We start from the raw sequence: 21755 nt of genomic DNA on the forward strand, positions 1-21755 counted from the left end.
GGGACTTGGTGGTGGGGGCTCTACTTGAGCTGTTGGAGATTGGATGTGGATTTAGGAGTTTTTGGGGGAAGGGGGGGTGTGGGGGGCTAAGGGAATTCCAGGTGATAGGAGCTGCTCTCCCTGCCATGGTCCTGTTTCCTCGCTCCTAAACCTGCTCTGATTTGGGAATGGTGTCTCTGTCCCTTATTCCCCTCCTGCAGCCCAAGGCTGGTGTGTGCAGAGCTGGGTTTAGGGTTGTGTTGGAGGACTTGGCTGTCGGGGTGATCGGGACAGGATTATGGTGCATTCCCAGTGGGATGAGGATGCAGGATCACTGTGCCCAGGGCAGCTCTTCCAGGGAATCCCACTGGCATGTGGCTGTTCACAGCCAAGCTGGAAGCAGCTTTTACACAGCCCAGGGACCCACCAGGGTTTGGGTTGAATGTTTGGGAAAACCCCATTTCCTTCTTTAGACTTTTACTCTCCCACCTTCAATAAATGGATGTTCTCTGGATGGTTTTTGGGAAACTTGTTCCACATGGGCTTGTTTTTAGGAAGATTCAGTGCTGGCCTCTCCAGCACCTCTACCCTCGGCGACCCTCCCCCTGCCAAGAGTTTGGGAACGGGTTTAGGTCCGTTTTTGGGTCTGGCTTAGATTTCAGGCTCTGGCCAAAGGCCCAGCCCTTTGTTTCCCCCAACTCCTTTGGAGGCCGGTTTCTCCCGGGATGAGGAGGTTCTGCCTTCCCGTTAACCGGCGGGGAGCAGTGTCGGTCTGCAGCCAGCCCGGGAAACCGGGAGGGGATCGGGAACAGTGTGGGGGGCTCTTGGCCAAGCCCGAGGACCAAACTGGGGCTCCGGGGACCTCCTCCTTTCCCGGGGCCGAAGCCCAATCCCGGTGCCGCCTCCCCCGGGGACCCTCCCGGTCCCGCCGCGCCCACGTGTCGCGGTCCCGCCGCGCCTCGCCCACGTGACCACCGGGGGAGGCGTGGCCGCTCCCCTCGTGAGTGACGGCGGGATCGCCCAACCGCGCGCGGCACCGCCCCCGCGCCCGCCGCCGATTGGCTGCCGGGCGGGCCAGTGAGGCGGCGGGGCGGGCGCGCGCCGGGTCTGCGCGGAGGCCGCGGCGGCAGCGAGGTAAGATGGCGGCGGCGCCGCCCGCCCACGGAAGGGTCCCTGCGCAGCCCCTCGCCGCGGCTCCCGCGCGCTCCCCCGGGCCCCCTCAGCCCCGCACCGTCCCGCGGGCGGGCCCCAACCCTGCTCCCCGCGCCGACAGCACCGCCTGCGCGGCCCCCGGGGGTTCCCCCGCGCGCCGGCCGCCCGCGGACAAAATGGCGGCGCCGGGGCGGCGGGAGCGCGCATGCGCGGGGGAAGCGGCGGGGGAGCACGTGCGCGGGGGGGGGCGCCGGGATAGAAACCGGGATAGACCGGGATGGGATACTGGGATAGACCGGGATGGGGACCGGGATAGACTGGGGAGGGCACCGCGATAGACACCGGGATAGGCATGGATGGGCACCGGGATAGAGGCGAAGTGGACACCGGGGTAGATCGGGATGGAAACCGGAATACATCGGGATAGAGGTGAGATGAGAACCGGGATGCAGCGGCACGGAGGCGGGAACGGGCACTTGGAGGCACCGGGAGAACGGGGATGCAGGCAGGGATAGGAACCGGGATACCCCGGGATTCAGGAGGAGGGAGTTCTGTTCTGGTCCTGTGCTGGTCAGTGATGGGGGGGTGATCCCGGGAACTGGGAGGGGCCCTGAAGGGATGGGGATCATACCGGCCATGGGGGTCAGAATTTTACCCACATCGGTTCCCAGCTGCTGCTCTTCATCCTGTCGGTGTTTCCTTCCCTCTCTTTCCCTGCAGGAGTTGCCATGAACAGGATCCGGATCCACGTGCTGCCCACGAGCCGGGGCCGCCTGACCCCGGTGCCGCGGTCTCAGGAGCCGCTGGCCTGTGCCTTCAGCCCCCGGCCCTGCTCCCAGCCCCGCCTGGAGGGGCAGGAATTCTGCATCAAGCACATCCTGGAGGACAGGAACGCTCCCTTCAAGCAGTGCAGTTACGTGTCCGCCAAGAACGGGAAGCGCTGCCCCAACGCCGCCCCCAAACCCGAGAAGAAGGATGGGTGAGTGCCTCCTCTGCCTCCTGGTTTTCCCGGTATTCCCCGTGGCTTTTAACCCTGTGGAATTCAAATGGCCAGGAGGAGGTTCTTCTCCTTGTGGTCCCCGCCGAGGGAAAGGCTGGAGCTGTGTCAGGGGAGGGTTGGGTTGGATTTTTGGGGAAAGGTTCTTCCCCCAGAGGGTGGTCGGGCACTGAACAGTTTTCCCAGGGTTTGGTCACGACCCCAAGGCTGCCAGAGCTCAAGGAGCATTTGGACAACACTTTCAGGAGCTGGGATTTTGGGATTAGTGGGATTTTGGGGTGTCCTGTGCGGGGCCAGGAGCTGGATTTTGATGGTCCTTGTGGGTCCCTTCCAGCTCAGGATATTCCATGATTCTAGAGCTCAAGGAGCATTTGGACAACGCTCTCAGGCACATGGTGTGATTTTGGGATTAGTGGGATCTTGGGGTGCCCCGCACAGGAGTTGGACTGGATGATCCTTGTGGGTCCCTTCCAGCTCAGGATATTCTATAATTTTCCCCCTTCAACTGCTGCACTTGGATCACCTCAGAGAAGCATCTCCCCTTTTCCAAAGCGTTTTTTAAGCTGGTAAAAGGCTCCAGGGAGTCCTCTTGGCACCGTGGCTGTGCCCTGGGCCAGCAGGAGGTGGCTGCAGTGCTCCAAGCCCTGCCTGGGAGCCATCCCTCCCTCATCCCAGCACGGAGCTTCCTGCTGTCTGTGCTGGTGGATAATCCCCAGTGCAGCCACTCCAGCTCTGGGGAGCTTTGCCCTGGTTGTGCTGCTGCTTCTCTGAGGTGTTTAAAATGCTCCAAGATGGTCAGAGGGAGCAGCTCTGCCACGGGGAAAGGCTGGGGAGAGTTGGGATTGTTCAGCCTGGAGAAGGGAAAGCTTTGGGGTGACTTTCCAGGACGTGGAAGGGACCTGCAGGAAAGATGGAGGGAGATTACTTCCAATGGTCTGGAGTGCCAGGACAGAGGGGAATGGCTTCAAACTGACAGAAGACAGGGTTAGATGGGATATTGGGAAGAAATTCCTCCCTGGGAGGGTGGGGAGGCCCTGGCACAGGTTGCCCAGAGAAGCTGTGGCTGCCCCATCCCTGGAAGTGTCCCAGGCCAGGTTAGAGCAACCTGGGCTAGTGGAAGGTGTCCCTGCCCATGGCAGTGGGTGGAACTGGATGATGTTTGAGGTCCCTCTGACCCAAACCATCCATAATTCCATGGTTCCTTCCCTGGCTGAGGGCTGGGGGCTGTAACGAGCCCTGGTTTATCCCTCAGCACGTCCTTCTGCGCGGAGCACGCCCGTCGGAACGCGCTGGCGCTCCAGGCCCAGGTGAAGAAATCCCACCCCGGGCCCGTGAGTGAGACCTTGCTGTGCCAGCTGAGCTCCTATGCCAGGTCAGAGCTGGGCTCCCAGAGCACGGAGAGCGCCCGGAGCGAGGCCAGCCGCATCCTGGGTAAGGGCTGGGCCCAGAATGCCCCCGGGAGAGGGCCTGGGCACTCCGGTTTCGTGTGGAAAAGCCCAGAATATCCCTTCTTAAATCCAGTGGGAAAACCACCCTGGGGTCTGGGGGTGAAAGGTGCTGTTTTGCAAACCTCGGTGTGTCTCTCCTGCAGAGCAGTCGCAGGTGCCAGCCCCAAATCCTGCAGGTTTAACATGGAAATGTCAGTGGGGTTGCTCAGTGGTGGTCCATGGTTCCTGGGAAGGCTGCTGGGGGGGTTTGACCCTGCCCAGCTTGGGGGGGGGGGGGTTTCCTGTTGGTTCCTGCTCCGTGTCCCTCGCTCAGTTTTGGGGTGGAGAGTTCCCTCTGGGCACGAGGCAGAGCCAGCTCAGCTCTGTGGGGCTGTGGGGCCACCCCGGGCCGGTGTCCTGTCATTCCCGTGTGTTCCAGACGAGGACAGCTGGAGTGACGGGGAGCAGGACCCTGTGACCGTGGAGCAGACCTGGCGGGGGGACCCCGACAGCGAGGCCGACAGCATCGACAGCGACCAGGAGGATCCCCTCAAGTGGGTCTGGGGGGGTTAAATCCTGTTAAATCCACGTTAAATCCTGTGAGGAGCTGAATCCGCCACACTCTTTGGGGATTCAGCTCCAAGGGACCCCCATATCCTCCAGGAGAATAATCCTGGGGAATCCCCACACCCTGGGGGAGAAAACATCTGAGGGACCTCCACACCTTCTGGGGAACAATCCTGAGAGACCCCCACACCCCTTGGGAGAACAATCCTGAGGGATCCCCACACCCCTTGGGAGAACAATCCTGAGGGATCCCCACACCTCTTGGGAGAACAATCCTGAGGGATCCCCACACCCCTTGGGAGAATAATCCTGAGGAATCCCCACACCCCTTGGGAGAATAATCCTGAGGGATCCCCACACCCCTTGGGAGAACAATCCTGAGGGATCCCCACACTCCTTGGGAGAATAATCCTGAGGAATCCCCACATCCCTTGGGAGAATAATCCTGAGGGATCCCCACACCCCTTGGGAGAACAATCCTGAGGAATCCTCACACCCCTTGAGAATAATCCTGAGGGATCCCCACACCCCTTGGGAGAACAATCCTGAGGAATCCTCACACCCCTTGAGAATAATCCTGAGGGATCCCCACACCCCTTGGGAGAACAATCCTGAGGGATCCCCACACCCCTTGGGAGAACAATCCTGAGGGATCCCCACACCCCTTGGGAGAACAATCCTGAGGAATCCTCACACCCCTTGAGAGAATAATCCTGAGGGATCCTCACACCCCTTGGGAGAACAATCCTGAGGGATCCCCACACCCCTTGGGGAGAATAATCCTGAGGGATCCCCACACCCTTGAAGGAGAACAACCCCGAGGGCCCCATCCCAAACAGCCCCTGGTTTTTCCAGGCACGCCGGGGTGTACACGGCCGAGGAGGTGGCTCTGATCATGAGGGAGAAGCTGATCCGGCTCCAGTCCCTCTACATCGACCAGTTCAAGCGGCTCCAGCACCTCCTGAAGGAGAAGAAGCGCCGGTTCCTGCACAGCCGGAAGGGAGAGCACGAGGCCATTGGTGAGCCCGGGGCCTCCTGGCTGAGGGCGTGCACAGAAAAACGTCTCAAAGGAGGGGGTTTTGGCCTTTGTAGAGGCAGATTTTGGAGCAGGGTGAGGGTTCCATGCTCAGGTGTTTTCATTGAGGGGCTGGAGCGTGTGCAGAGATGGGAATGAGCCTGGAGCACAAGGAGAAGGGGCTGGAGAACTGAGGGAGCTGGGGGGGCTCATGCTGGAGGAAAGGAGTCTCAAGGGGGACCTTCTCTACAGTTCCCTGACAGGAGGGAGGAGCTGGGGGGGTGTCAGGCTCTGCTCCCAGGGAACAAGGGACAGGATGAGAGGAAACAGCCTCAAGTTGTGCCAGGGGAGAGTCAGGTTGGACATCAGGAGGAATTTCTCCATGGAAAGGGTTGTCAGGCATTAGAAGGGGCTACCCAGGGAGGTTTGGAGTCCCCGTCCCTGGAGGTGTCCAAGGAAGGACTGGAGGTGGCACTCAGAGCTCTGGGCTGGGGGGACAAGGTGGAGGATCAGGCACAGGTTGGACTCGATGATCCTGGAGGTCTTTTCCAACCCCGGGGGTTCTGGGATCCTGTGCTGGCCCCGTGCCCGGAGATCCGTATCGTCGGGGTTCCAAAGCTTTTCCAGAGCATTTCTTTGCTCTTCAAAGCTTGCAGCGTTGACAGGAAATGAGCTTACAAAGTTAATTCTGAGACAAAAGTGCTTTTTTTGTACTGGGATTTCCTGTTTTTGCTTCTATAAACAAAAAATATTCGTCCGTAAGGCCCTGGGTGTGTGGGCAGGAGTTGGTTCCAGTAGCACCAGTGCTGCTGTACTGGCATATTCCTCCTTAGCATGGATGCAGCTTTCCCTCTGCCTCTGTTGGGATTCTCCCTGTGCAGAACATGCTCTTGGAAGCAGGAATTCCCAGTTCAACTGAGGCAAAACCGGGCTCTGTAACTGATCCCAAGTATTGCAGAGCAAAGGACTCTTTTTCCAGCATCATCCTTTAATAGCTCATCCCGGAAAATGTCATAATTCAGCTCAGGCCCAAGTAAAAATAACCAGGACTTTGGTACATACCAATTTTGCAGAACTCCTTTTAGCAAAGCAGTCAGAGGAGAGCAGATCTCGAGCGTTGCCCTGTAATTACTCCGGGAATGCTGGCAGGAAGCTTCCAGAACTCGCGCAGGAGCGACCTGGAATTCGACAAGCTCCTGTTCTGCTGCAGAAATCACAACGGACGGGAGTGGCTGGGCTATTTTTAAAAGGGGTTTTAAAATTACCCTGCGGGCCCCAGCGCTCCTGGTGTGCACAGAGAGGTCAGGGTGAATCTTGGGATGGAACCTGCGTTACTGGTGTCACCCAGAGCTTCGCACTGAGCCTCTGAATCCCCCCCCGTGGCTCTCCGAGCCCTCTGACAGCTGATTTGGGTTCTTGACGCTGAAAAAAAACAGGCAGGGAGGTGGAGATTCCTTGACTTTCCTGTGGTTCCTGCAGGGAGCAGCCTCCTGACAGGCCCGGAGGGGCTGATGGCCAAGGAGAGGGAGAACCTGAAACGGCTCAAGTGCCTGCGGAGGTACCGGCAGCGCTACGGGGTGGAGGCTCTGCTGCACCGGCAGCTCCGGGAGCGCCGCGTCCTGGCCACCGACGGCGCGGCCCAGCAGGTCTGTGGGGACACCCCGGGGGGGTCTCCCCTCTTGTCTCTTCCCAGGAGTGATGCCAGGCCCCTGACAGATCCCCCCTTCCTGCTAGGACACTAGGTTCTGGTGACCGTCCCCCTGTGCTGGGTGCCTCCAATCCTGGGGTTGGTTTTGGGGCCCTGGCTCCCAAGACAGACGTGGAGGGGCTGGAGTGTGTCCAGAGAAGAGAAGGGAGTTGGGGAAGGGGCTGGAGCACAAGGAGAAGGGTCTGGAGAACTTCTGAGGGAGCTGGGGGTGCTCAGCCAGGAGAGAAGGAGGCTCAAGGGGGACCTTAAGCCCCTTCCAGGTCCTAAAAGGGGCTTGTTAGAAAGAGGGACTTACACGACCAGACAGTGGTAGGGCAAGAGGGAACAGTTTAAACTCAGAGATGAGAGATTTAGATGGGATATTGGGCAGAAATTCCTCCCTGGGAGGGTGGGGAGGCCCTGGTAAAGGTTGCCCAGAGAAGCTGTGGCTCCCCCAGCCCTGGAAGTGTCCAAGGCCTGGTTGGACTGGGCTTGGAGCAACCTGGGCTGGTGGCAGGGGGTGGAACAGGAGCTTTAAGGTCCGTCATTCCATGATTTCAGGCCCACACCACCCGTTCCAGCCAGCGCTGCTTGGCCTTTGTCGATGACGTCCGATGCTCCAACCCGTCCCTGCCGATGACCCGGCACTGCCTCACGCGTATCCTTTGATCCACCTGCTGCTGTCCCTGGCTGTTTGCTGGCCGTTTGCCCTGCCTCTGCCCTTCCTTTTTTCCCCTCCCTGGCCCTAAATCAAGGCCACCGGTTTGCTGTAGCCGTTGGTTTCAAGCAGGAGCCCAGAGGAAACATCTCCCGGTCTGTTGGCGCTCCCGTCCCGTGGAGCAGCCAATTCGTGTGGGAGGGACAAAGGCACAGGCTGGTCCCACCACAGCCTCCCTGATCCAGAGCATCCCAACAGGGGGGGCAGTTCACTTGGAAGCACCCAGAGAACCCAAGGAGGCCTGAGTTGTGAGGGGTGTGTGCGGGAAGGGGTGTCTGACCACCGGAGCGTGTCCTTGAGGATCTGGAGGGGTAGTTCTGGGCCTGTTTGGAGCTGCCAAGGCCCAGCTTGGTCGCTGTGACCCCTTGAAAGGTTCTTTCAACCTTTCAGCCTTGAGCTGTTCCAGTTCCCGAAACTGCCTCAGCTGTTGGAGACCCGGCACTGAAACTTCCTCTGGGATCTCCCAGCTCAGGGATCACCCCCCAACATGGGACCCTTTCCCCAGCACTGCCCTGGGTGCATCTGCTCCATCCACTCTTTTGGATCTGTGAGAGCTCAGGGGTCTGTGGGAGCTTCTGGATTTGTGGGAGCTCGAGGGTCTGTGGGAGCCCCGAGGTTTTTGGGACCCCCTGGGTTTGTAGGAACCACTGGGTTTGTTTTGTCCCCGAAGCTGACCGGCTCACCTCCACCCCCACGCAGGGAGCAGGAGCTGGAAGCTGCCTTTGTTTCTCTCTAACCACCATATACCTCAAAATAAAGGCAGGATAAATCCCATAAAACAGCCGGAGAAGCCACTGCTGGCAGCTGGTGCTGGGGAGGGCGGGGAGGAGCTCTCAGCTGACTCCCCCTGACACAAACAAGCCTTTCCCATAACATCTGCATCCCGATAACATCTGCAGCCTCTCGGGCTCTCTGTGCTCCCGGGAGCTGGATTGTTTGTGACAGGGCACTGAAGGGGTGGGGAGAGGCTCCAGGTGGGGCCTGGGCTTTTTGGCATCTCGGGGATCTGTGCTTTTGGCTGCTGGTGAAGTCGGTGCTGGAGCTGGGAGTCACTCCAGGAGGTGAAAACCTGCCTTCCCCACCCCTGCTCTCCCCACATCTGCCCTCGGGTGGCTTGGATCCATCTCCACTGGGATGGGCTCCGACGTTGCTGCCAGCCCAGATTAGGGCTCCCCACAGCCTGTTAGGAAGTGGATCCATGAGAAATCCTTGTTCAGGGAGGAGAGGAGGGAAGGATGAGTCTCAGGCCTTGGCAGCTTAAGAAACTGGGTTAAACTTGGTGACTTTTCCCGGTTTATGTGGGGTTGGGATTTTTTTTCCTCTACCACGTTGTGGTGTTTGAGGGGGAAACTGCAGCGTGAAGCCCCCAAATTGGAGAGCAGCTGAGATTGGAAAGGGGATGGGAGGGGGGTCTGAGGAGGGTGAAGGGGTTGGAAGAAAAGGATGGGGATGGGAAGGGGAGAAAGGGGTTGGAAAAACAGGAAGGGATCAAAAGAGGAGAAAAGGGTGGAAGAGGAGGAAGGGGGTTGGATGAAGAGGGTGGGGGTCAGAAGAAGAGGAAGAAGTCGGAAGAGAAAAAGGATCAGAGCAGGATGGGGTTGGAGGAGGATGGGATCAGAGCAGGATGGGGTTGGAGGAGGATGGGATCAGAGCAGGATGGGGTTGGAGGAGGATGGGATCAGAGCAGGATGAGGTTGGAGGAGGATTGGATCAGAGCAGGATGGGGTTGGATCCACAGCTCCTCTGCTGCTGGATCGCTCCACAAGTGCGACACAATCAGAGCAGAGCTTCTGTTTGTGATTAAAGGCAGGAAATCCCATTTACACCTCTGGCAGGAACAGGTTTTCCACTGGGAAGGAAAATGCACTGGGAAGATAGAAATACCGGAACTAAAGTCCTGGCTGTGGGAGAGGCATTGTGTGTGCTGGGATGTCCCTGCGTGTGGGGCTGGAGCCGATCCCTCCCCGGGGCTGTCTGCAAACAGAAGTTAATCCCCTGCCTTTGTGACATCCACACGAGGATCTGGTTCACAGGGATCCAGCCACATCTCCCAGCCCCCACGGGGAGGCTGTGGCTGTTGTCCCAGTTTTCCAGCATGGAAATAACGTCACCCACATCCCTGGGCAGTCGGGATGGAGCTCTGGGGTGTGGGTTCTTCGTCAGGGAGAAATGGGGGTGGGGAGGGGGTTAGCAGCGTTTGATGGGGGGATTGGGAGTTTTATCCCTCTGGATGCGTGCCTGGCTGTACCTGGGCTGCTTTCCTTGACCAGCTCTTCCCAGATATCTGCCAGGACACGAACCAGACGCTGTTCAAGCCGTGCCAGGGCTCCGAGGAGGTGCCCTGCAACAAGCCCGTGCCCGTGAGCCTGTCGGAGGAGCCGTGCTGCCCCCTCCACCTGCGCCTGCCCCCCCAGATGTACATCCCAGAGCAGGGCCTGGCCGTGCCCCAGGAGCTGGGAGCTGCTCCCTCGGAGCTGTACCTGAGCGCGGCCGAGCTCCAGCCCAGCGAGAGCCTGCCCCTGGAATTCAGTGATGTAAGTGGAGCCCACAGCCCTCTGCCCTCCTGAGAGAGCCCTCCTGGAATGCTGCAGCCGGGTCTGGGGTCCTCAGCACAGGGGGAGGACGTGGAGTGAGGGCGGAGGAGGCCGTGGGAGTGTCCAGCCTGGAGAAGGGAAGGCTCTGGAGAGACCTGAGAGCCCCTTCCAGTGCCTGAAGGGGCTCTGAGAAAGATGGAGAGGGGCTTGGGACAAGGGCCTGGAGTGCCAGGACAAGAGGGAATGGTTTCCCACTGCCAGAGGGCAGGGTTAGATGGGATATTGGGAAGAAATCCCTCCCTGTGAGGGTGGTGGGGCCCTGGCACAGGTTGCCCAGAGGAGCTGTGGCTGCCTGGGAGTGTCCCAGGCCAGGTTGGAGCAACCTGGGCTAGTGGAAGGTGTCCCTGCCCATGGCAGGGGATGGGACTGGATGAGCTTTAAAAGGTCCCTCCCAGCCCAAACATTCCTGGGATTCTGTGAAAGTGCAGGAGTGGGGAAGGTTTGGGAGCTGTTCCTCAGGGTTGGTGGCTGCTCCTTTGGAAGGGCTGTGCTCGTTTAAATCCCTGTAGGGGCCTCTTAAAGAGAGGATTTCCCCCCCCCATTTTCTCTCCCATGAGGAAAAAAATGAGGATTTTAATCCCCAGATTATTCTGGCATCCTGCATTTAAGCCAACACACTTAAACTCCTCGGAAATTTGTTTAAGCAAAACAAGAACACCCCAATCCGTGGGAGCTGCTCCTCTGAGCGAGGTGTCACCTCAGGCTTTGGTTGCTCCCGAGATTCCTGAGCGCTGCTGTTGGAGACAAACCTCGGATCTGCTTTGGAGTTGGCTGGTGGAGGAGGAGGGATTCCAGCAGCTGCAGAGCCCCAGGGATGGCAGGAGCCAGGAGAGCAAATGGGGTCAGGCTGGGGGAGCTCGGATCAGATCCCAGCCCCTTCCTGTGCGAACAGGAGGTGGATTTTTTGGGGTTGGAAAGGGAAAACGGGAGTGTTTTCCCCCGTCCTGGGCTCCGGAACCGCGGCTGCCGGGGGCATCTGTGTTGTGTCTCACGTCGTGCCAGGCTGGGGAGGTGCCACTCGTGAGCTGCAGGAATCTCACCCTCGTGTCAAACTCCCTCTGGAGCCAAAACAAATCCCAGCCTCTCCCAAATCCCACCCTCTCCCCTCTGCAGGAAGGGCAGATGGAGGAGTCCTCGGAGCCCATCTGTGGTGTCAGGGCAGGCGGGGGGGGTGTGACATCCTGGAGCAGGGGGGGCTGCTCTGGGGGTCCCCAGGAGGACACTTCTGGGACAGCACATCCCGCTGGGCTCCAGGCCGGGGGTCCCAACACCTTGTCCTGGGATCATTCCTGCAGGAGGAGGAGGAGGAGGAGGAGGCTCCTGTGGTGTGTTCCAGCTGCTGGACGGGGGTCCTGCTGGCACAATGCCCACTCTTCTTTCTCCTCCTCCTCCTCCTCCTTCTCCTCCTCTTCTGCTGCTCCAGGGCTGACAGAGAAGGGCTGTGATGACCCTTCCTGACGAGCCCCTCCGCTGTTTCCCCCCCCCAGGACCTGGACGTGGTGGGCGATGGAATGCAGTGCCCCCCGTCCCCTCTGCTCTTCGACCCCTCCGTGACCCTCGAGCCGTCCCTGCGGGACGTGGCCGAGGCTCCCATCGACATCCTGGCGCTGGAGGAGCCGGACAGGGGCAGCTCCTCAGCCCCCCTGGCTGAGCCCCCTGCGCAGGTACGGCCTGGTGTGGGGCTGCAGCCCCTCAGGATGTGCTTTCCCAGCGGGAGAACCACCCCCTCTCTGCCCTCCCACCTCCCAGCCGGGCCCGGGGGGCTCCTCTCCCCCGCAGCGGCGCCGGAGCCGCGCTGTGCCCCCCGTCTGGATGACATTAGGGGTGGGGGCGGCCCCCGGGATGGCTCCGTGGGTGTCCTGGGAGATGTCTGGGACACCGGGGATGTGTGGCCGTGGGGGCTGCCCACTGTGGGAGCCTCTTAATCCCAGCTGGGGGTTTTTAGGGGAGTGGCTTCCCAGGCCAAAGGTTCTGTTTTCTCCTTTGGAGTTGCATTTTTCTCTGGAGCAACTTGAGTTTGCTCCTCCCGTGTCCCGCCCGGAGCCTGGGGCTTCCTTGGGATGACCCCCCAGACTGTCCTCTTTGGAGATGTCACCTTGTCCTGCCTCCCCTGCCCTCCCTGGGTGGGAGCCGAGTTTTGGGGTGGGTGGGTGGGTGGGGGGCCCAGCCCAGGCTCTGACTGAAGACCCCTGGTTTGCTGTAGCCGTTGGTTTCAAACAGGAGCCCAGAGGAAGCGTCTCCCGGTCTGTTGGTGCTCCCGTGCCATGGAGCAGCCAATTCGTGTGGGAGCGACACCAGCCCAGGCTGGCCTGGCCGTGTCCCAGCACAGCCAGCTCAGTGTCCCTGTTCTGTCCCCAGCAGGGTCACCTCCCGGGCCGGACGGCGCCTCAGGATGACCAGGAGGAAACGGCCTCGGCCACCCCGGCCCGGGGAGCCACTGCCAACGGGAGCCTGGAGCCGGGGGCTGTGAGCTGAGCCCGGCACCCCCTGGATCTCTGCTCCCATGGGACCCTCAGCATGGGATGGGGGGGGACCCTTGGTGTGGGATGTGGGGGGACCCACAGGCGCTGATGTCCTGGTCCAGTGCCAGGATGAGCCACAGCTCGTGTTCCTCTGCTGATGTGATTCCTGGGGACCCCAAAACCCCAGAGTGGGGCCCCTGAAACCCCGGAGTGGCGGCTCTGAAACCCTGGCATGAAGACCCTAAAACTCTGGAGTAGGACCCTAAAACCCTGGCATGGGGACCCCAGACCCCCCCCATGCCTGTGGGGATGGAGGAGCCGCAGGGGGACTCTGGGAGAAGGCAGGGAGGGACTCGCTGGAGTTCTGGGATCCTTTGCCACGTCCTCATGTGCCCCCGGGGGGGGTGACGTGGCCCTGTAACATTTGGGGGGATGGAGGTTCCCCCCACAATAAAACGATGGAGGTGGGCTCCTGCTGTCCCTGTATCTTGATGGCTGTATCTTGATGGCTGGGGGGGTGTCCGGGGGGGTTCGGGGATGCTCCGGAGGGGGGGGATGAGTGACCTCCCCGGGGGGGGGGGGACCGCGCTGCTGCCGGAGCCCCAGTCCTGCTGCTGGGGGGGCCCTTCGGGGGTCACTCCCTTATTTCAGCCCTTCACCCACGACCCCGGAGCGGTGGGGGGGGGACACGCGGGGGGGGCTCCGTGGGACGCGGCCGGTCCCAATCCGGTCGCTCGGTACCGAATCCCGGCGGGGTTGGTGGGGGGGGGCACCGGGCCCCTCTCGAGCAGCTCCGGGGCTCACGGGAGGGGGGGATGCGGGAGGGGGCGCGGATGCGGCGGCACCGGGACCCCCCCCCGCGCCGGGACCCCCCCGCCGCCCCCGGGCGCGGATTGGCGGCGGCGGGGGCGCAGGGCGGGGCCGGCCCGGTGGAGCCATGACGTCACCGCCGCCGCCGGTCCCGCCCCGGCCCCGATCCCGCCCCGGTCCCGGTCCCAGCCCCGGCCATGCCGCCCCGGCCCCGCCGTAGCCCCCGGTGAGTCCGGTCGCGCCGCGGCGGGGGGCGGGCGGGGGGCCCGGGGGGGTTCCGGCCGCTCCTCGGGGCACCGGCGGGGGGGGTGGTCGTCCGTGGCCTCCGGGCACCGGGACGTGCCGGGAGGGGTTGGGGGGCGACCCCAGGGAAGCGGCGCGGAGTGGCCCGGTCGGAGCCCCCCACATGTCCCCGGTGCCCCCCCGCTGCATCCCGGTTGTGTCCTCGGCTCTCCCCCCTGTCCCCGCTGTCCCCAGTGCATGCTGGGGTGTCCCCAGTGCCCCCAGTGCATCCCGGCTGTCCCTGGGGTGTCCCCAGTGCCCCCAGTGCATCCCGGCTGTCCCTGGGGTGTCCCCAGTGCCCCCAGTGCATCCCGGCTGTTCCTGGGGTGTTCCCAGTGCCCCCAGAGCATCTCGGCTGTCCCTGGGGTGTCCCCAGTGCCCCCAGTGCATCCCGGCTGTCCCTGGGGTGTCCCCAGTGCCCCCAGTGCATCCCGGCTGTCCCTGGGGTGTTCCCAATGTCCCCAGAGCATCTCGGCTGTCCCCAGTGTCCCCAGTGCATCTTGGTTGTCCCTGGGGTGTCCCCAGTGTCCCCACTGCACCCTGGCTGTCCCTGGGGTGTTCCCAATGTCCCCAGTGCATCCTGGCTGTCCCCAGTGCATCCTGGCTGTTCCTGGGGTGTCCCCAGTGTCCCCACTGCATCCTGGCTGTCCCTGGGGTGTTCCCAGGGCATCCTTACTGTCCCTGTTATGTCCCCAGTGTCCCCAGTGCATCCTGACTTTCCCTGGGGTGTCCCCGGTGCATCCTGGCTGTTCCCGGTATGTCCCCAGTGCATCCCGGTGTCCCTGGGATGTCCCCCACTGTCCTCCATCCCACCTGCTGGTCCCCACTGTCCCCAGTACACCCCAGCTGTCCCCTGCGTGTGTCTCTGCTGTCCCCACTGCATCCCTGACCGTCCCCAGTGCTGCCACCGCATCCCTGCCTGTCCCTGCGTGTCCCTGGCGAGTCCCAGCTGTCCTCGATGTGTCCCTGCACCCCGAGGCTGTATCTCTAGCACATCCCACTTGTCCCCGGTGTATTCCGGCTGTCCCCAGGGTGTCCTTGCTGTCCCTGCTGCATCCTGGCTGTCCCTGGGCTGTCCCCAGGCTGTCCCCAGTGTGTCCTGGCTGCCCCCAGAGCAGCCCAGCAGGGCTGGGGACACTCAGGGCTGTCACCACACGTCCCTGGGCTGTCCCCAAAGCAGCCCAGCAGGGCTGGGGACACTCAGGGCTGTCCCCCCGTGTCCCTGGGCTCGGGGTGGGGACCCTGGTGTGGGGCAGCCCAGGGCCAGCCCGTCACGGCCACGCTGGCGTGTCCTCGGCCGCGGTTTGGGCACGTGCCCTGTCCCCACACCGTGTCCCCACAGTGCCCGGGGCAGTGGGGACGAGTGACCGGGGTGGGGGTGACACCGGGGAGGGGACCTGAGCTCCGGGTGCCCCCGGCTGTCCCCGAGCCGTGTCCCCCTCCCCACAGGGACCCTCGCGCTGCCCCCGCGGGGCCCCACGCTGGGGGAGGGGACGGCCGCGCCGTCCATCTGTCGGGGCCCCCCCGGCTGTCCCCGCCGGGGGCTTGGGGGGGCCGCGGGCTGCTCTTCCCCTCCAGACGGAGCCTCACTTCCCCCCGTGACGCAGCCGGAGCCGCCGGCCCCGGGGCCGCTTCCTGCGCGGGGGGCGGGCGAGGGGCCCACGGGCACCTCGGGGACAATGGGGACCACGGGCACCCGCATGGGATCCCCCCGCGGGCTGCAGGGGACAGGGACAGCACGTGAGAAGCGTGGCCGTGCCCTCCCAGACCCTCTTCTTGTCCCCTCCATCACCCCCAGATCCTCTTCTTATCCCTTCCATCACCCCCCCCAGACCCTCCTCTTGTCCCCTCCGGCCCCCCCTTGTCCTGCCGAGCCCCCCACGCCGCGGTGCCGTGGGGTCCGGGTGAGCCGGGGCCGCGTGGCCTCGTGTGAACCCCGAGTCCCCCCAAACCTCACCCTCGTGGGGTGGGGGGTGGCGGCCACGTCCGGGGTTCACGGCCCGGCTCCTCCTGCAGCCCCGGGGGGCTCCCCGAGGGGTCCCCGGCTCCGGGGGGTCCCTCCCGAGGGTGCAGAGTTCCCCGGGGGGGGGGGTCCCTCCGTGGGGTGCCCTGTCCCCCCCGGCCGTGCCCGGTGCCGCAGGGGGGATTCCCGGTGCTTCCTCTCGCGGGCCGGTGCCCGGTGTCCCGGGGGTCCCCGCGCCGGTTTCCCCGGGGTTGGCGCTGGCGGAGCCGCGCACCGGGGGCGGCGGCGGCTCATCCCCGGCTCCTCCCCGGCCGCGGCGGGAAGGCGGAGCCGCCGCCGCCGCCTCCCAACAATAGCGCGGCCGGGCCGGGCCGGGATGGAGCCGCTGCCGCCGCCGGGACCGGCCCCGGGGCCGCGCTGAGCCGGGACGGGCGGCGCCGCCGGGAGCCCCGGGCGTGAGTGCGGGGCCGGGGCCGGGGCTCAGCGCGGGGCCGCAGCGGCGGCGGCGGCGGGGGGAGCCCCGGGGGGAGCGCGGGGTGTGCGGTACCGGGAAGGGGGGCCCGTCTGCACGCCGGCGGTTCTGTGCACCGGGGCTGCGCATCGCGGCGCCCCGGGGCCGCCGGGGTCAGCCCCCGCCCGGGGGTGCTGCACGTTCCGGTGCCCCGGGGCCGGTGCCGATGCCGGTCCCGGTGGTGCTGCGCATCCCTGTGCCCCGGTGGCGGGGCCGGAGCCGGTCTCGGGGGCGCTGCGCATGCCGGTGCCCCGGGGCTAGTCCTGATCCCGGTCCTGGGAGTCCTGCGCATCCCGGTGCCCCGGGGCTGGTCCCGGTCCCGCTCCCGGGGGTGCTGTGCGTTCCCGTGCCGGCCCAGGGCCCTCGCACCCCCAGGAAGGGGCTGGGTGGCAGGAGGGCTCCCTGTGGCTCCCAGTGCCGGTGGGGTCAGGACTCGGCCCCGGGGGTCTCCTGAGGCCTCGTCCCACCCCCCTCAGCCCCATTTTCCCGGCAGGTGACACCGTGGAGGGACAGGGCTGGGGACGCCCCGAGCCAGGTAAGGGGGGTCTGTGCTGCGCAGGGTCTGGGGGTGCCCCGGGCCGGGGGACACTGGCCAGGGCCAGCAGGGACCCTCCTGACACGTGTCCCCTGCAGCAGTGATGTCTGAGAGCGTGGCTGAGGCGCCGGGAGCCGGGAGCCCCGCGGCCCTGGGAGAGACGGGCACCAGCCATGAGCTGCTGCAGCGGCTGCGGGAGCTGGAGGTACGTGGGGATGGGACCACCGGGGCACGGGACCACCAGGCAGCCATGGCTGGTGCCACCAGGCAGCCATGGCCACCATGAAACCGTGGCCACCATGCAGCTGGTGCCAAGAGCCAGCCGTGGACCCCACAGCCCGGGCACTGCGGTGATGGGCAGCACTTTCCATGGCCCTTGTGTGCCACTGCTCCGGGGTCAACTCTACCCCTCCATCCCTCCATGAGTGGCAATGGGTCCTACCAGGAAGAGGAGGAGGGGTTCCCTTGGTGCCATGGGGGGGTCCAGGTGCCCGGGCCCCTCCACTGCATCCCCTGAGTCGTCCCTGCTCTGTCCCAGGCGGAGAACTCGGCCCTGGCCCAGGCCAACGAGAACCAGAGGGAGACGTACGAGCGCTGCCTGGACGAGGTACGGGGACACAGAGACACACACACACATGTGGGACACGTGTGCACACGTGTGCGCTGGGGCAGGGGGCTGTGTGTGCCCTCCCACACCACCCAAACCCCCCTCTGCTCCCCAGGTCGCCAACCACGTGGTGCAGGCACTGCTCAACCAAAAGGTGAGTGTCAGGAGGGCCGGGGAGGGAGTTGCGGTTCTAGGGGGAATGTTGGGGATCTGGGGGGGATGTTGGGAGTCTGAGGGGTCCTTTCTAACCTCCCACCCCCTGCCCTGGCCAGGACCTGCGTGAGGAGTGCATCAAGCTGAAGAAACGGGTGTTCGAGCTGGAGCGGCAGAACCAGGCACTGAGTGACTTGTTCCAGCAGAAGCTGCACCTCTCCACGGGGTCCCTGCCCCAGGTGTGCCTGGGGCCGTGTTGGAGCTGGGGGGGCCACAGGGCAGAGCCCCCCCAAAGCTTAACCCGCCGTCTCCCTCCTCTCCAGCTGCCTCTGCACCCGGTGCCAGTGCCCCTGGACACCCCTGTCACCCCCCAACCATGTTCTGCAGAGCAGCCGCCCCCCCCGCTGCCCCCTGGTCTCTGTGTGCCCCTGCCCGAGGTGAGTATCAGTGTCTGCAACCCCCCCTGTCCCCATGTCCCCTTCTCTGGGCTGTGGCACCCCCTCCCCTTTCCCTCTTCCCAGTGTCTGGTGTCCCTAAGCCTGTGGGACCCCATTTCCGAGGCCCACGGTGTCCTCTCCTTCCCCCTCCCTGGATCCTGGGTGTCCCCACCCACGTGCCTGTGGCATCACCCTTTCTGTGGTGTCCCTGTCCCCATTGGGTCCCCATCCCAAAGCCCACCAGGGTGTCCCCCTGGTGCCGGGGGGGTTCAGTGCCGGGTGCCCAGGGGGTGACGGTGCCCGGCCCCTGTAGGTGCTGCCGCCGGTGCCGTCGGGCAGCCCCGGGCTCAGCCCCGGTGCCCCCCCTCTGGACGCCCTGTCCCCCTTCTTCAAGAAAAAAGCCCAAATCCTGGAGGTGCTGCGCAAGCTGGAGGAGACGGACCCGCTGCTGGGGCCCCCCCCGGCCTCCCCCGGCTCCCCCGAGCCCTGCGGGGCCCCGGGCTGGCCCCCCTGCCCGCTGCGGGGGCCGGGGGCTGCGGGGGGGTGGCGGGGGGCCGAGGGCAGCCCCTGCTCCTCTCCGGAGGAAGGGGGGCCGCCGCGGGGGGCTCTGCTCAGCGCCTTGGCCGAGCGGCTGCTGCGGGGCGAGGGGGGGGGGCTGCTGCCGGCGCAACGGCGAAGCCCCCGGGGGACCCCCCCGGCAGCGGCGCGGGGACCACCCCGCCTTCCTGGGGCTCTACGCCCCGGGCGAGGAGAGCCCCGAGGGGGGCTTCGCCCCTCTCTCGCCCGGGGGGGTCCCCAACGCCCTGCCCTCCCCCGCCAAGGTGCTCAAGCTGCCCCCCCCGCCCGGGGGGCTGCGCCTCAGCCCCCAGGTCGCCCACCCCTCCAAGATCCCCTGTCGTGGCGCCCACCCCGAGGCCTCGCCGGGGCTCAGCCGCCGCGCCTCCCCCGACGCCCCCCCGGAGCCCGGCTCCCCGGAGCCCCCCGCCTTCCCCCCGCCCCACACCTTCGAGGCGGCCGAGCAGCCCCCCGGCCCCCCGGGCCCCCCGGCCGGTGCCGAGCGGGCGGCCGCCTCCCCCCCCAGCTCCCGCCGCGGCACGGGGGGCTCGGCCCCCGCCCGCCGCCCCGGCAAGAAACCCCCCGAGCCGGGCTACCTGCCCTTCAAGGAGCGCCTGGCTGCCCTGGGCAAGCTGCGGGGGGCCGAGGGCCGTGAGCCCCCCGGCCCGGGGCGACCTGAGCGGGGCCACGGGGCCGAGCTGCGCCCCCCACCCCGGGGGGGCATGGGGGGCAGCCTCAAGCACCCCGAGCCGGCGCACGGCACAGAGCCCCTGGCCCGCTGCTACTCCTCCGGCTCCATGGGCGACCCCGGCAAGGCGGGGGGCAAGGGGCGCGCGGCCACCGGCAGGACCCCCCCGCGGGCCCCCCCGGCGCCCCCCGCCAAGTCCTCCCGCAGCCCCCACGGCAGCCCCACCAAGCTGCCCACCAAGACGGGCACTGGCAAGGCCGGGGCGCCGCGGGCCGAGGAGCCTTCGGGCGCCAAGGCGGGCGGGGGTCCCCACAAAGCCCCCGCGGCCCCCGAGCCCACGGGGCCGGCGCCGGGCGCCGCGGGGCACTCGGCCATCGAGGAGAAGGTGATGAAGGGCATCGAGGAGAACGTGCTGCGGCTGCAGGGGCAGGAGCGGGCGCCGGGCGCCGAGGCCAAGGGCAAGGCCGGGCTGGCGAGTTGGTTCGGGCTGCGGCGCAGCAAACTGCCCGCGCTCAGCCGGCGCGGGGACGGCGGGCGCGGGCGCGAGTGGGCCGGGACCCCCGCGCCCCTGCGCAGGGAGGTCAAGTTGGCCGCCCGCAAGCTGGAGGCCGAGAGCCTCAACATCTCGAAGCTGATGGAGAAGGCGGAGGACCTGCGGAAGGCGCTGCGGGAGGAACACGCCTTCCTGCAGGGGCTGGCGCTGGAGAAGGGCAGACCCCGCGGGCCCCCCCGCGGCCCCGGCCCCCTCCCCGTCATGTACCAGGAGGTGACGGCCGAGACCTTCATGCAGCAGCTGCTGGACAGGTGAGCGCCCACCCGGGTCCCCTCGGGGTGGGGGCGAGCGGGGGGTGTCCTGACGTGTTGTCCCCCTCCAGGGTGGACGGGAAGGACGTTCCCTACGAGACTCGCCTGGAGCACAAGCGGGAGCTCTGTGACCTCCGGCGGGTCCCCCCCGACGCCAAAGACCCCCGGCTCTGCCGCCCGCCCCGCAACGGCATCGTGGGGCACCTGCGGGAGCCCCCGGACAAGGTGAGGACCCCCCCAGCCCCCAGGCCCCCTCTTGGGGGGGATCCCCAACCCCTCACCCTCCATGCCCCTGCAGGTGCCGGACGTGGGGCTCCGGGACGAGCTGCCGTCGGACGAGAGCTTGTCTGAGTCGGGGACATCGCAGCACTTCGCCGGTGAGGGGGTGACCAGGGGGGTTATGGTGTGAGGGGGCACCAGGGTGGTCCCCCCCACCCCAGCACTGACCCCTCCGCCCGTGCCGCAGCCTGCGGGTCGCTGACACGGACGCTGGACAGCGGGATCGGGACCTTCCCGCCCCCCGACTACGGGGGGGTCCCAGCCAAGAGCACCCCCAAACCGCGGGGCCGCCCCGAGGCGCTGCCCGGGGCTGTGCCGGCCGCCGCCACCAAAGTGCCGCGCAAGGCCCGGACGCTGGAGCGGGAGGTGCCCAGCGCCGAGGAGCTGCTGGTGCCCGGGAAACACCGGAGTGCCCCGGGGGGCCGCCCCCCAGCACCCCCCGGCCCGCACGGGCACCGCGCCGCGCCCCAAGGTGGGTGTCCCCCCCCGGGCAAGGGGTGTGCCCCACGCTTGGCTCCCCCACGACGGGGGCACCGGGGTGGGCCCTGAGGCCAACGCTGCCCCTCTGTATCCCACAGACACCGGGGATGACACCGGGAAGCCGCGGCGTGTCCAGCAGAGCAAGAACTGGACCTTCCCCAACGCCAAAGCCTGCGGTGCTGCCGACCCCTTCCTGTGCCCCTCCGGGGGGCTGGAGGGGCTGCACCGGCCCGTGCAGGTAAGGGGGGCTGTGGGACCCCTGAAACCCTGGCATGGGGACCCTAAAACAGTGGTGTGGGGACCCTCAAACTCTGGAGGACTCCAAAACCCCGACATGGGGACCCCAGACCCTCCTGCCCTCACTGCCACGGGGGGCCATGGAGAGTGGACATGGGGGGACTCACCAGAGCTCTGGAATCCTTTGCCACGTCCTCACGTGCCCCAGTGGGGGTGACAAGGCCCTGTAACATCTTGGGGGGATGAGGGTTTCCTCCCATGGGGTCCCCCCACAATAAGGAGATGGCGGTGGGTGTGGTGAGCACCGGTGGGGAGGGGGGAGCACGGGCAGCCCCCCCTGCCCACCCTGTCCCTCCCCAGGCACCCGTGTGCAGCCCGGCCGGGCGTCGAGGGGCGTCCCCGGAGGCCCCCCCGCCGCTGCCCCCCGCCCTGAGCGCCAGCAGCAGCCGGACCCCCAGTGCCTCGGACGTGGGGGACGAGGGCAGCACAGAGGCCCGGTCCCGGGACGGGGGGCACGGCCCCCCCGGGCTGGAACACTCCGAGTCCCTCAGCGACTCGCTCTACGACAGCCTCTCCTCCTGCGGCAGCCAGGGCTGAGCCCCCCCGGCCGCGCTCCCACGTCTTCCACCCCCCTCCCCACTGCTCCTGCTCCCGCTCTGGGGGTGCTGCCTGGACTGGGGGGTCCCGCTGTCCTGTGTCCCCCCCTTCTCCCGGCTCTCTCCGATGGTGCTATGGCCCTGTACAGCCCCCACCGATGGGTTTTTAACTCAATAAAGCTGCCCCCCCCCCCGGGTTATTTATATACGTGACGGTGCA

General features: G+C 65.8%; 3 protein-coding genes and 2 non-coding genes across 7 annotated transcripts; all 5 read left to right on the plus strand.

The window, feature by feature from the left end:
* Positions 1 to 1083: 1083 nt before the first annotated feature.
* On the plus strand, positions 1084 to 13062 carry KANSL2 (KAT8 regulatory NSL complex subunit 2). Of its 3 annotated transcripts, none has more exons than XM_051776049.1 (10): positions 1084 to 1113; positions 1852 to 2110; positions 3381 to 3559; positions 3995 to 4109; positions 4978 to 5141; positions 6617 to 6783; positions 7386 to 7482; positions 9823 to 10076; positions 11624 to 11800; positions 12495 to 13062. In XM_051776049.1, the coding sequence occupies exons 2-10, from the start codon at positions 1860 to 1862 to the stop codon at positions 12609 to 12611; spliced, it is 1521 nt and encodes a 506-aa protein (XP_051632009.1). In that variant the 5' UTR covers positions 1084 to 1113; positions 1852 to 1859; the 3' UTR covers positions 12612 to 13062. The 3 variants fall into 3 exon arrangements, with proteins under 3 accessions (XP_051632009.1, XP_051632007.1, XP_051632008.1); XM_051776047.1 differs by lacking the exon at positions 1084 to 1113 and adding an exon at positions 1366 to 1560; XM_051776048.1 differs by lacking the exon at positions 1084 to 1113 and adding an exon at positions 1366 to 1560 and having other exon boundaries at positions 12498 to 13062.
* Positions 2995 to 11615, plus strand: LOC127465534 (uncharacterized). Its single transcript, XM_051776050.1, has 2 exons — positions 2995 to 3222; positions 10449 to 11615. The coding sequence occupies exon 2, from the start codon at positions 10689 to 10691 to the stop codon at positions 11592 to 11594; it is 906 nt and encodes a 301-aa protein (XP_051632010.1). The 5' UTR covers positions 2995 to 3222; positions 10449 to 10688; the 3' UTR covers positions 11595 to 11615.
* On the plus strand, positions 7564 to 7691 carry LOC127465540 (small nucleolar RNA SNORA2/SNORA34 family). The gene has a single exon (XR_007902248.1). It is a non-coding gene; the product is annotated as a small nucleolar RNA SNORA2/SNORA34 family (small nucleolar RNA).
* LOC127465541 (small nucleolar RNA SNORA2/SNORA34 family) lies at positions 12306 to 12433 on the plus strand. Its single transcript, XR_007902249.1, has one exon. It is a non-coding gene; the product is annotated as a small nucleolar RNA SNORA2/SNORA34 family (small nucleolar RNA).
* A 521-nt stretch (positions 13063 to 13583) lies between the features above and the next one.
* Positions 13584 to 21729, plus strand: NCKAP5L (NCK associated protein 5 like). Its single transcript, XM_051776055.1, has 14 exons — positions 13584 to 13634; positions 16658 to 16699; positions 16798 to 16904; positions 17238 to 17306; positions 17422 to 17460; positions 17579 to 17698; positions 17783 to 18163; positions 18210 to 18560; positions 18598 to 19943; positions 20015 to 20168; positions 20242 to 20320; positions 20410 to 20694; positions 20801 to 20940; positions 21300 to 21729. Exons 3-14 carry the CDS (start codon positions 16803 to 16805, stop codon positions 21534 to 21536), a joined length of 3303 nt encoding a protein of 1100 aa, XP_051632015.1. The 5' UTR covers positions 13584 to 13634; positions 16658 to 16699; positions 16798 to 16802; the 3' UTR covers positions 21537 to 21729.
* Positions 21730 to 21755: the final 26 nt, after the last annotated feature.

Source organism: Manacus candei, unplaced genomic scaffold, assembly GCF_025592945.1.
Source record: "Manacus candei isolate 608988 ecotype Guabito, Panama unplaced genomic scaffold, ASM2559294v1 h1tg000424l, whole genome shotgun sequence".
NCBI classification, from domain to species: Eukaryota; Metazoa; Chordata; class Aves; order Passeriformes; family Pipridae; genus Manacus; species Manacus candei.